This window comes from Nicotiana tabacum, chromosome 9 (genome assembly GCF_000715075.1).
Source record: "Nicotiana tabacum cultivar K326 chromosome 9, ASM71507v2, whole genome shotgun sequence".
Lineage (NCBI taxonomy): Eukaryota > Viridiplantae > Streptophyta > Magnoliopsida > Solanales > Solanaceae > Nicotiana > Nicotiana tabacum.
In genome coordinates this window covers 116,384,586-116,398,208 of record NC_134088.1, presented here as the reverse complement: position 1 = coordinate 116,398,208, position 13,623 = coordinate 116,384,586, and the positions used below count along the sequence as shown (strand labels likewise).

At 36.7% G+C, this 13,623-nt stretch overlaps 2 protein-coding genes across 2 annotated transcripts in view; one reads left to right on the top strand and one right to left on the bottom strand.

Moving 5' to 3' along the window:
- The first annotated feature begins 1,462 nt into the window (after window positions 1–1,462).
- LOC107819593 (uncharacterized) lies at window positions 1,463–9,212 on the top strand. The gene is made up of 11 exons (XM_016645714.2): window positions 1,463–1,681; window positions 1,802–1,886; window positions 5,370–5,563; window positions 6,224–6,306; window positions 6,976–7,021; window positions 7,153–7,209; window positions 7,306–7,360; window positions 7,431–7,531; window positions 7,616–7,679; window positions 7,768–7,901; window positions 8,858–9,212. Exons 1-11 carry the CDS (start codon window positions 1,604–1,606, stop codon window positions 9,029–9,031), a joined length of 1,071 nt encoding a protein of 356 aa, XP_016501200.1. The 5' UTR covers window positions 1,463–1,603; the 3' UTR covers window positions 9,032–9,212.
- Window positions 9,213–12,093: 2,881 nt separating this feature from the next.
- LOC107819595 (THO complex subunit 4A) overlaps window positions 12,094–13,623 on the bottom strand; it is a 2,789-nt gene continuing 1,259 nt past the window's right edge. Inside the window, exons 3-5 of the mRNA XM_016645716.2 lie at window positions 13,535–13,603; window positions 13,272–13,456; window positions 12,094–12,516 (exon numbers count right to left, since the gene is read on the bottom strand). Coding sequence (XP_016501202.2) covers window positions 12,342–12,516; window positions 13,272–13,456; window positions 13,535–13,603 — 429 coding nt within the window. The 3' untranslated portion in view covers window positions 12,094–12,341. The remainder of the gene's footprint in view (window positions 12,517–13,271; window positions 13,457–13,534; window positions 13,604–13,623) is intronic.

The window sequence follows — 13,623 nt, the reverse complement described above, 5'->3', positions numbered from 1 at the left end:
TCCATAACTATAAATCCTACCGAATGCTGTCAGTTTTAACTTTTAACAGTGTTCGATTTTAAAGTTTTTAATATATTTATTTCTGATTTTACATGTATCAGTATTGGAATTCAGTTTGATATATCAGTATGTCATTTCTAATGATTCAGACGTATCGTACAAGGTAATGAGATCAGATACATGAAAATTTTTAAAAAAACTTTGAGACTAAAATAATCAATGCATAGGAGAAAGGAACCACAGGTTCAAAATTGAAAAAGTAAATATTTTCGGGTTGTAATAATATTAGCAATAGTTGAAACGTTGTAATTTTGCAAAAAGTTAAAACCCGCACCGCACCCACAAAGGATTTAAAAAAACTATTTTGACCTGCACCGCACCCGCATATGTTTAAACCTACACCATCCCGCATATGCTAAAACCCGTACCGCCCATTGCCCATCCCTAAACATATCTTAGTGGTTGCACAATTTTTTGTGCCCCTTGTTGTATAGAGAGTTGGGCATGCCCAACCTACATGGTATTTGGATAGTAGGTATACATAGATTATATATTTGTTATACACATTTATACATATATTATACTTTTCCCGATTATTTTTAATTTAAACAATTAGATGGGCGGTTATTTGGATTAATTCTACTCAAATAAAATCGCATGAGGAAAGGTTGGTTCACGGATTATTCTGTCATAGTAATAATTGAATAGAAGATTAGATTATGTGAAACTAAAAATCTTAACTTCAAGATATCTTTGTCCCAAAAATATGAACTAAAAAACTGAAATTCAAGACGGACTAACTAATTCCTAAATAACAAACCTTTTCTACTAGAAAGATGCAAAGTGGACTCTCATTTTGGAGCACATATATTCCTAGGGCAGCTCTCCTTAGTTTTGACCGATGTTTAGAATATAAATGAAAACGTGTTCTTAACTACTCTATAATTAAGTAACAAATCTTTTATCTATCATGTCAAGTTGTCAAACACATTCTTCACATCTGAATACACATTATTATAGTGCAGTTTATGATCAACTTTTATGTCTGTTATTCAACATGATTTAATTGTGTTTATTTTGTAGAAAAAAAGAAAGAAAAGGACATCAATCATCAGTAACCTTACCGCTCACTTTTTTTGAAAAGCAAAGCGCGCGTGTGTGTGACGAGAGACAAGATCGGTGGATTTTATCTTTCTCGGTCCGCAATTTCGCATTATCCAAATAATGCAGAGCCCACGTGTACAAAAAAGCCACAAACCATGTGCCCATTACTTCCCCTGCCCCCGCCACCTACACATAACTCAAAATAATCGCTTTTTTTTCCTTCCCTATTCCTTCCCTTCCACGCCACTTTAAATCAAAAGTAAAATAATAAATTAATTAATGAAGTCTCAGTTACTGCTTCTTCCCTAACTTTAAAATTAATCTCTTACTGTAAATGTAAAGTTTATTTATTTACAGATATAAAAGCTTTATATAAAATTAATTGGTGAAAATCTTCCATTGGATCCAAAATCCAGAATTATCTGGATTAGGGCAATTCCTCTGTTTTCTTCGTTTCTTCAATGTTCGTATATTTTGAAGAAATCGAGCGAGATTAACAATGGCTACCGTTTCATCAGCTCGAAGCTCCGCTTACCTCACAGCTCTTACCCAAGAGATTGAAAAGAAGCTTCAACGTGTACGTATATGCTTCGATTTTGTGCGCGTGTTTCCTTTTCTTTAAATTTTAATTTTGTGTTTTTCATTTGACTGATTGAGTTTGTTGAATTCTATGCATTTTCTCAAATTTTGGTTTCAGGCATTGACTTCGCCGTCGCAGAGGCGTAATTTGTTGCAAGAGCTGTTCGCTGATATAGCTTTGGAAGTTGATGATCGAGCTAAAGGTAACTCAATGTTATTACTCTCTCTTTTTATCAAGCACATGATGGACGCTATTCGTGTGATGTGGAAAACAAACGTGAGAGATCTAATTGAGTACAATGAGTTAACTTATTGATTGTAAACGTGACAAGGCATGGTAAATGTAGTAAGTTTTTCACTCGTGTTTTGTGTGAATATTTATGGCTTTCATTACGTTGTACATTCCCTTTTAGAAAGAATAGATGACAAGGAAATGTTGAAATGTGTGACCGTCTCTTCTAAATGCTTAAGCTGGGGAGAGAATACACTTATATTTACTTAATTATATCTTGCGACCGGAAATGCTTTAAAACCTGTTGCGTGCTTTAGCGAAATTGTGATGCTCAATTAACCTTAATGAGCCACGATAAGCAACATAAATTCTGAAAGTTGAATGTGGAAGTTGCCTGGTTTGTTAAAAGGAGCTGTGTTAAATTAGGTGATTATATGTATTTACTACTGAAGCTCAAGGAGTAATTCAACATGGCGCTTGGGGAAGGGGAGCGGGGAGAGATCTGGGAGGTTTTATGGATATATTGGTAAAGTTGGACAAAACTTGATTATAAACACTCCATGTGTTTTGAAAGTTAACTTGATGATGACTTTGCATTTCATTTAGTATATGTGAAATTGGCCTTGCAGATGTTAATGTTATCAACTTTATCTTTAGCTCCTTCGTTTTCTCGTCGAACCTTTGGAATATAGATTGGAATAATGGTTCCTGTCTATATATATGGATTTAACAATATGTTCTGTTTTTTCATCTCTTTGCTTCTCTTGTAAACTGAATGATTGATATGAAGAGCTTACATGTGCACCTCATTGATGAGTTTAATTAGTGATTTTTTCTGAGAATACTTTCAGGAAAGTTTTGGGAAAAAAAAGCTACATAGTTAGTAAAGGCCTTTGCTTAAAGGTTTCAAATTTCAATTGTTTTTATTACTGAATGGTAAATTTCCATCTTTAGTGAAGTTGATTGCTGAAAGCACATTGCGTGCACATAGTGGTATAATATTAGCTGATCTTAATGATCAAGCTCTTTTCTATCTTGAGAGTTGTTTAAAGTATCGTATCAGTCACATAGATGCTATACTCTATTACATATTTATACCATATATATGGATGTGTGATAGTTGCATTTGCAAGTGTCTCTAATTAAGAACTATTTCAAAATATTTCATTCATGGGGGGAATTTGGTGCTATGTTAAAAGTTGTTCTAGATCCCTTTTGGTAAATGTTGTGCTCTATATGTCTAATGTGTATATTAGAGTACGACATACTCTGTTTCATTTAATATCATTAGGAGATGGTATTTTAAGATGGGGACCATTATTGTTTCATATGAGGTTTCAAACGATAAAAAGCTCCTTGCCTATTGTGAGATAACTAATATATTTTAAGTGCAGACGTAATATTTTGACTAGCACATTCCGGTCTAATTCATGTAGACATCTACAAGGCGAATGAAGAAAATCTAGAGTAAAAATGGAAGCCAAAGCCTTTACATCTGAACGGAAGAATCATCAGTTGGTGAATTATTGTTAGTATGCCAGCCACTGGTTGTGGACCTGCCTAAGAAATTAGGAAAGATAATTTCACAAATAAAATAGAGTGAACATAGTGTCATATCCTTTCAGTTGCTACAACGATAGCCACCATGTAGTATCACCTGACCTAATACAGTACAACTGGATTTTAGTAAGAGATTCACATATCGGACACTGTATAGCACCCAGAAAAATTGAAGCTGCCTTGGGATTGTTTTGATGGAGAAGACGGTGCATTTCTATTTCTTGAGAATGTAACTGACAACCTAAGTGGAGAAGTGGTGAACAAGGTAGTAAGAATTTTTTGGCATCAACTCAAGTTGTATGCTGAAGTGAGCAGAGGATCAAGCATTCATTTCTAATCTCATATGATCAAACAAGAGAAAAGTTACATGACTGCTTACTTCTCCTATCTGAACTTTCAACATAGTCCAATAAAAAAATTTAGCATTGGGGAAAACATAAAACCAACTTTTGTGGGTTATATTTATTCTAGGGTATTTGTTTTGTCAACTTCGTAAGAAGCACCTTCTTGGTTGCTTATCTTTGGTGAAATACATTTTATTCATAAGAAAAGTGTCTGTTCTCTTTGTAAAGAGAGGAAACAATAGTTCTAAGGTTGCATACTCTGACTTCATTCTAATGTTTGTGCCATTGTACTCCTTTGAGATGGGTAAAAGAACAAAGAATTATCGTTGATGTTGAAGACTTTGCAATAGGAACTTCATGAACTTTGGATACCTTTACCATGTGTTCACTCTACTCGTGTGAAAATCATCTATTCTGGCTCTAAATCTGTTTAGCTCTCTGTGATATTCATCCTCTTCAATCACTTTAATTTGTGAGGAGGGTATCGCAGTAAGATTAAAGAAAGGACTAAGATTAAAGAATAATCTACCCCGCCCGACCCTAAATTCTTTTTTCAGAAACTTGTTTTCTGGGTTTTTTCCACATCTTGATTAAATGATTTCTTATAATAAATCTCACATGTTGACACCCTAGCTCCTCCTAAACTTGAATTTTCTGAAACATCTCTTAGTTAGGTTCCAAGGTTTATGAATTAGTGAGAGAAGATGGATTTTGTATTCACATTTTTTACCTTGTCTTTTTCCACAACTTTTGTTTGAAACTAGGAAAGGGAAGTGAAAGGGAGGGAAGGTCACAGTTTTCTCGTCCCATGTTTGGTTCATTAGGGGAAATAAAGGAGGAAAGCAAATTTGAAAGATATAATCATCTTGTTTCTTCTGACGCAATTCACTATTTTGTGGGAGAGTAATCTAGAGAAGATCTAGAGATGAAAAGAATCACCTTTCAAAGCAATTCTTTTTTCCATTGTGCCCCCACCAAATTTTTGCTTTTGTCTGAAACATATGAGACTTATTTTCTTTGTACTAACCTTGTCAGAAAAAGAGGAATTTGAAACAAGAAAATTCTTATTTTCTTCTTACCTTTCAGTTGTTTTCTCCAAACCCAAACAAAGGGAATGCATTTTCTTGCTTTTTATTTTTATTTTTTTGGGGGTGGGGGTGGGGGGAGATAAGGAACTTGCTTCCCCTTCCTTTCACTTTCATTCTCTGGCTTCTGAACAAATAGTGAATAGTATATACTCCTCTTCATTTCCTTGTGTTCTTCCCTTTTTAAAGATTAAATCAAATTGCATGATGGTGTATCAGTACAACAAAATATGTGTCAATAGATATGACTATCTGTGTAGTTTCTTTATCATACGTGAGAAATCTTTACCTTTAAAAAAAATATGTAATGCCAACTTCATTCTGAAGAATCTCATTAACCTATTTTTCAAGCTAAAAATGTCCAGAAGTATGAGATATCATTTGCTAGAGGAAATTCAGAATTTTGATGATTCTTGGTGATCAATCAAGAGGAAGAACTTATTTTGTGGTTTAACATTGAAACAGAGATAATACTCAGCAGCGAGGATGCTATTACGGCTGCAGAGGAACGGGCTGAAGGACCGACATGCTACTACTATGTGCTTGCTGATCATTTTGTCCGTGTACCTCAGAACGGAAAACCGATCCTTGATCTGATTGTCCAACTGTGGAGTCAATCCTTCGCTTCAAATACTTTTTCACTCCTTTTCCATAAATGGGTTAGTAGAATTTTTACGTCTTTCTATGATCTTAATCTCCTATTAAGTTATGTACTCTTTATGTAGCGATAGAATGAGAACTCCCATTTCAAGGAATGAAAGATGCCTTCCAGGGCCACAAGTTAAGAATGAAAATATGGCTCTGGTGTTGATATTCTTTTTTAATTCTTTTCAAACCCCCTTTATCGTTTTTTTTTTTTTCCTTTTATCCAACTTATGGTGAGCCTTTTTTATCTTTCTCTGTTGGACTTTTGTATGTATCACGTGTTTCTCACAATATTTTGGTTGTGCTTGTTTTTGCTCATTCTGTTCTGTGAACAAACGGGCCAATAGAGGTTTTACTTTCCGAATGCAGTAATTTCACTCATTTCCCTTTAAAAACTGGCAGGGGATATCTATGTGTACCCTAGAATCTCTTCAATCTGCAACTATGTAGGCATATCCAATAATAAAGACCGTATCTGATGGTGTGATCTGTAAATTTTATCAAGATGTTCATACAATGTCGCCTCTTCCTTCCCACCCTCAACTCCACACAAAAAAAAGACCTCACCAGGAAGAAAAGCAGGAAGGGGGAGAGGGGAAGGAGAGGAGAGAGTGTGTTTTTTATTCATGCAATTGTAATGAACCTACTCTTTTACATAATCTTCTACGTTGCAGTTGTTTGAGGTTCAACTTGAAAATTCTGAAGTCCTCCTTCGCTACTCATCAGCTCTTGTTCAAGGAGCTACAAATGTATTCTGGTATGAGTTTTGCTTTTATTTTAAGATTTCATTGATTGCCAATGTCACTTCTCATTTAAGGCTTCTATTAAATTAGAAACTCAGGAAGCTAACTGTGTGTGCTCTTTCTAACACATTCTAGTGCTGAGCTTGCTACTACTTCAAGGGCACAAATCTTTATATCCTAGATATATCAAGAGTCAAATGTGATTAAGTTCACTATACAGGGTCTTTCCTTTATGCAACAATCTTGTGGCCTTGTTGCTTTATGCACTCAGTAAAAGCTTTCCCCTTATGCAACATGCCTGAGTTTCCTTGATTAATATTGAGACATTGATTGCTTTGCAGGCATGTTCTCTTGCATGACTGATATACATCATCATGTTGGATCAACTTTAGCTTTTACATCATTATCGTCAACTCTCTTTACCTTGTCGTGTTCTTCATATCTACGTTAATATATATACACCACTCAGAGATTTACTCCGTTGATGCTCATAAAATAGACTGCTTAATATTTCTGTCAAACTGTATCGTAGGGTCAGACAGAGGTTTTCTTCTTAGAAATTATGTAGTTATTGCTCCTTTTATGTGTTTCACAGTGCATAAGTGAAGAAGAACAGGTGGGGAACGGGGTGTGGGGATTATAGTAAAGTGTGTTAAGTGATTGGCTGACATATCCTTTTGCAGGATCGACATCCAAACAAACACAAGGCGTTTCCAGAGTCTTTTTCAGGTCAAATACCCCTGAATTGATTTTTATTTTTGAAGTATTGGGAGTGAAGTGTAGCACTGGTGCTTTCTTTTGTTGCTTTTAGATCGATGGAGGTAAATGGTGACAATTGATTATATGGATGTGTGTTACAGTATCTGCTTGAGGAAGTTGCCCTTGTTCCGGGTCGATTAAAGAAGATCCCTTTGCAGGTCTGATGTTTTCCCCTTCTGATTTACCTGTGTGCCAAAGCAAGTCTAATTTTAGTGGGTGTGTACTAACATCATTCGCTGTCTTCATCTTGTTAGGCCCAAAGAGATTTATTTCTCCTCCTTTCAAGGTTCATATTCTTGTATAACCTAGGTAAGTTGATCTTAGCTGTAACCTTGCATACAAGGTTGAGATTACATGCTTATGTTAAATCTATTTGCAGCTGACAGGCTAGAAAGTTTTTTAAGGCAATTTCCTGATTTTCCAAATGCTTTCTTGATTGGTGGTCCAGCAGATATATTTGTAACTGAACTAGCTGATCAGGTAAGAGAACAGGATCTTCAACATCCCCAGAGTCTTTTCCTTCATTTTCCCTGTGTAGCTTCTCATTTACAGTTCTGATTTCAGCTTCAAAAACTAAAAGTGGAGCCAGTATTGTTGCATTACCTCTCCCAATTGAAAGTCCTTCAAGGTAAAGCTAGTTCTTGCTAATTTGAGTGTCTGCAATAGTGCGGGTTTTCCAAAATGTTTGGAGTTACATTACAGTGACATCTCTGCAGGATTAGAGTTGAGAATGGCTACCAGTACAAGATTGAAAACTTGCTTGTATAGCTTCACGTCACCAGGTGCTCCCATGTACCCAACAAGAGCTGTTCGCCATGCAGCATGGGATGCATTAGATTTGCTATATCCTGTGAGTAATCTTTCTATTATTGGAATAGACTTATGATTTGATATCATTTCAAACCAAAATATTCGATGAAGAATACTTCTCTCGTACTTCAGACATTTTATGGATTAATAAAGATGTATTTATTTGTCATAAAATTCTTGGTGTGTGGCGAAGTAGCCTGATGCACAATGTACCTAACAAGCAGATAAAGAATTACAGAACAATAATGAACAGGGGCGGAGCTAAGGACACTAGGGGATTCAATTGAGTCCTACACTGTGCAAAGAGGTCAACGACAAATTTTTTGCATATATATAAATTGTTGGATCCCCTTGACATGAGGGGTGATTCTAGTGTAGTGCTGAAGGTAGTTCAAAAATTACTGTTAGTTACACGTTCAAATCCTTGGTGTAGCATTCTTGCTTCTTTTTTTTTTGTTTTTGAGTTCCGTTGGTGAAGTCCAGACAAGAAGTAGATAAACCTACTCTGTGGTTGACCCTGGTGATATTTTATAAGCGGATGGCATGAAAAAGATGGCTAGTTAGAAAAGTTGTTTCAATTATTTTGCCAGTGCCATGGTAAATGTTGAATGAAATTCATTTTGAACATGGAAGCATATGATAGCTGTTAGAGAACATTGGGAAGATTTATCCCAATCAGGGGCGGAGCTACAGTTGTGGGTGCGGGTTCGGGCGAACCCAGTGACTTTTCCGGAACCCTATATTTGTATTAAAATATTTACTAAATCTATATAAATATATACTGCCGAACCCAGTAACAAAATGGGTCTTGGTTCAACGGTAAAGGGTTGTGGGTTTGCTGGAAAAGATGGGGGTTCGATTCCCCCTGAAAGCAATGTTTTATTTTAAAATTTAGAACTCACACACTTAAATCCCTAGCTCCGCCTCTGATCCCAATGCTCCTATTTTTGGTCATGTTATGTTTTATTAATAACATGCGTTAATGTGTTGTTTCAGGTTGGACGATACCCTCGACATATCATAAGTCTCTTTTTCCGCTTGCTGTATCCTTGGTATTGGCCTTCTTCATTTTGGAATTTTATGAAGTCGTGCATACTGGCTATATTTTATTCACTTTTGAGGTTAATATTTTCAAGTTGGGATAAAGTGAGGAGGCCAAAGGAGCAATGATGTCGCGCCAATTGTTCTACATCTAGCTGGTGTGGGGTAGTGTTGTGTTGTATGTTTTAGCCAGAAATTAGGTCATTGATGTATCAAAGCTTTTTTCCTGCATGTAATTAGGACGTTTGGGGGATTATTGTTTTCAACGGTGACGATGGTGTAAATTTACGGAAATCGTGATTATTCTCAACTCATACGTGCACAGAAAATAGCAGAATATTTGTCCGTGATTAAATTTGGATGAATAACTCGAGATGAAAGCCTAAAAGAACAAAATGACCTACATGGCTACATACGTCACTAAGATGATCCAAAAAACATTTTCACAAGTACTCTTTTGTTTCTTGGTTAGTTTTGGAATTGTAAAAGCATTCTGCTTTCTCATATTTTGCCGCATTGTAAGTGCACTAACTCGCACATTGTGCCTTTTTCTTTTAAATGAATCAGGTAAAGAAAAGAAAAATTCAATTCAAGACTATTTTAACAAACATAAAATTGCATTAATTTTCTTAATAAAGGATCAGAAGTGGATGTAGCGGCGATATTATTGGGGGATTTGCATCTATACCCAATTTTTGGATCACATTTTAATCTATACCCGCTTTGTAAAAACAATTGCAAGCGTACCCACTTTTCGGGTAACTTCATGCATACGGGCCTGAAGTAGCAAAAATTTATGTCTGAAGTTAAATCTACTATTTCAACATATTGTTTGCACTAGTCTCATAGCCATCTCGACCACCTCTTGACGTAAGGCACGACGTAGTGGAGGAGCACTTTTAAGACGTACCCTACAGCATCTAGTCTTTAGACGTGAGCGTCTTATGGGGGGCCGTCAAGCACATACGGCAAGGATCAAGGGAGATCTCGTTGTTGCATAGCTCAGGTCGGAGCAAGGTGGCTAGAAGCCTAGACTAGACTAGAAAGGAGATTGCTTTGGTCTAAAACTTCAGAATTTTTTGCCTGAAGTGTAACCTTATCAAAGCAAAATTTCAGATATTTTTGCCTGAAGTTTGGCCTGACTTGTAAAGGCAATCACGCAAACTTCAGTTCATAGTGCTGTGCAAGGGAAAACTTCAGTTTTCCGTGATTTCATAGTGCAAACTTCAGACAAATTAGTCTGATCTTCAATTTGTAGTGCAAACTTTAAGACAAATTAACTTTTCAGTGTAACTAAGAGTTGGTTTAGCATCACATCGGGCTTTACCTCATGGGGAATTCTTCATGTTCTTCATACTGGATTTGGAACTTATGTATATTCAGTATGAGATAAACAGAGAGTATCTGTTGCGCTCTCGATGCATTTGAATTTGTATCTCGAGCTTGCAAAATAAAGGATTGTAAAATTTGCAGAAGCCCACGTTTTACATTCTGTTGACAGGGTTTCTGAATTCAAATAGAGAACAATAACAATACTCTGTTTTGTTATTTTATGACAGTATTTGATCAAATGTAGGTTAAGTTGTTAATTTGACTTCACATTTTATTAGTGAATATATTAAAATAGTGGTTGAAAAGTTAATTTGATAGACAAGAAGAGGAGGAAGAAAGGAGTGCATAGGTCAGGAGGAAGAAGAGGAGACGTCTGAAATTGTTAAAATTAGGGTATATGTTAAATAATTTTAAAAATATACGTATAGATTAAATGGGGACGACCAGTGCAATTTTTACGATATTATTGCTAGGTGTGGACTGGCAGAAAAATCATCATATAATTCACTAGAAGCCCATTGCCAAATACTGCGAACCTTACATAATGTGCAAGTTTTTTACTCTGCCGAAGGTGAAGGTAATCACCACCGAAAGAATGCACAAGAAAGCACCTATAAACTGCAATCGCAAGGAAGATAAATATTCCTCGTAAACTACTACCTTCCTAAATATGAACTAGACCCGCAACTAAAAAGAGAAAGAAAGAAACTTCATTGTTCCTTAATCTGTTCCAGATTGTTGTTTGGACACGCTGCAAACAGCTTCGATAAAAGGCAATCAAAAACAAAGCGCAAACCGCTCCAGAAACATGGTTGTGCGAGCTACAAACACCTTTACAAGAGATCCATTGATGACCATCAGCCACCTTTCATATCTCAGCATATATATTTCAGGCCTTTTAAGGGAGTCAATATGCCATCTTTAGCACCACAGCCATTCACAAGGAAGTATCAGTTGACACATCACCCAGTAGATAATCAGCATATCTACAGGGCGGCTAATATACATTGTCCGAGCAAGACCATAACAGAGAAAAAACCAAGAAAATTTGATTTTTGAATCAGGACATAGCAGAATGCATATTCATCTCAATGATCCAAGTTTCTAGTCGTTGAATTTCAATTACCAACAGCCTAATTAATATGAAATGCCGGATGATGCTCCAGACTTGAAGAGATTGCAAGAAATGCAAAGACAGCGAACTCGAGCAATTCTACAGTACAGGGCATAAGCTCCATAATGCTGTAGAAATGCAGAAAGTCCACCACCTCACTCAAACATCACGTTCACAGAAAGAGGACGAAGCCTCATTCTCCAGCGACATCAACATATCATCCACAAGATGAGCAGTCTGCGGCCCCCGAGAACCATCATTCAGCTTACTCATCCCATGTATTTGCAATAAGACATAATCATTGAAAGGATTCAGCTTAGTCACCCAATGTTCCGACCTACCTGTTCCTAATGCAACAGTTTTTCAAGCTCGTTATAAACATGTTATAAAAGGTAGAAATATATATTTGCAATAAGTAAGAAAAAATCATCAGGGGAGGCAGCTTTAGTCACCCAAAATTGATCCCACTTACCTGCTTCCTAAGTCAACAGTTTGTAGAACTCATTATCAACATGAATAAAATTAAGTCTGACACTTGCAGCAAAAAACTTCAAAGTGCACAAGGACTGCAATTGTGAAACCAGTGGACAAGAACAAAGCGACAAAAACTACCTCACGATTGACGCCCAAATTATTGACTACAAGAAGCACTTGCAGACCGCAAGACACAGGGCAGCCACCATCTTCAGCTGGCGTCTGCCACCGTCGAGGCAAAGCATTGTCGTGGGATGGGCAAGGATAAGCATTTCCACTCTAATCGTCCAGCTCTTAAATAAACTAAAGAGTTGGTAGAATACACAAATCACTCCACCCAAGCACAAATCCAAATCAAGGGAACAAATAAAAAAGAAGCTCAATTCCCATACAGCAAATGTTCAAATCTTCCTATAAGTACTTTCTTTCTTGCAACTTGAAAAGAGAAGAATACTAAAGTACAGAAAGTCTGGCTCCACTACGCACTGGATGTAGAGGCAAACATTGCTACCGGACCCATCAGTTTGTCTGCATTGCTTCTGAATGATACTTCATCAGATCAGCATCTAGATCTTCTGCAGATACCTTTTCTCCACGATCTCCTCTTCCCCGTCCTCTGCTGCCTCCTCGAAATCCGCGACTGCGTCCTCTACCACCACGTGACCTCCCGAAGCCTCCACCTCTTGCTTGAAAACTGTTTTACCACAAATGAATTATGATTAGAAGCATTGAATAGAAACTAATTCCATATATTCATTATCCAATTATTAATACAACTACGTTAAACAACATCAAAAGAGAGGAAGAACCCAAATGAAAAACTCCATTACAGATTTAAAACAAACAATACTAAAACTAGTCTAAACTTTGAAAGGTTTCTAAAAAAGCTTACTAACTCCCACTTTATACTCAATTTTCTCCTTTCCTGCAGCCAAATAAAGCTTACATTCCCCGATAACTTTGCATGATAGTTGTTTCGATAAGATACCTCTGTATGATCTACCCACAAGATCAGCTCCAATTTAAGTGTCTAACACCGACCTCCCATTTATCATTTTTCCCTAATTCATTGTCTTGTTTCGCTTCAACTGAAGTGGACTCAGACAAACTAGCTAATTTCTCCACTTTGTTCATACATACATGAATTTCTTATACCGCCGAACTAGAATTACCAGTCTTCTCAAATCGTTTTAAAACTTGATGCTAGAAGTAGCACCCAGAAAAAATGAACAAAATTGTGCTCCAAAATCAAATATATACACTTCTTCCATGACCTTTCTAAGGAGTAAGGAGTGGGTAGTGCATAAAAGGAGTTTCCACACGTGAAGCAACCAGCACTCACTTAGAGTTTCAATCTTATCAAAGCCTATTTTCATTTATCATCAAAGAGCTAAATAGAAAAGCTCAGAAAACCAATTTAACAACGTCCTGGTGAATAACAGATCATACCTTCTGGGACCTCCATTAGCATCTCCAAAACCAAAAGTACCATTGAAAACAGGGGGAGCGGGAGTGGCAATGTTGGTCCCAACAATTTCAATCTTCATTGGCTTCCCATCAAGCTGAACGTTGTTGTACCTTTTAACGGCAGCTAGTGCATCTTGTCTACGTGAGAAGACCACCTCTGCCGTTCCCTGAAGAAGCAGTTCCATTAATCTCAGCCGAACCACATTGTTTTCCTTTAAAGTGCATAGTCTAGGTTAATAATATACCTTTGATCTCCCGCTCCTATCATAATGTATAGCATAGCGTTTCAGGTCACCAGCTTCTGAGAAGAGCTCCTGCAATTCAGCACATACAT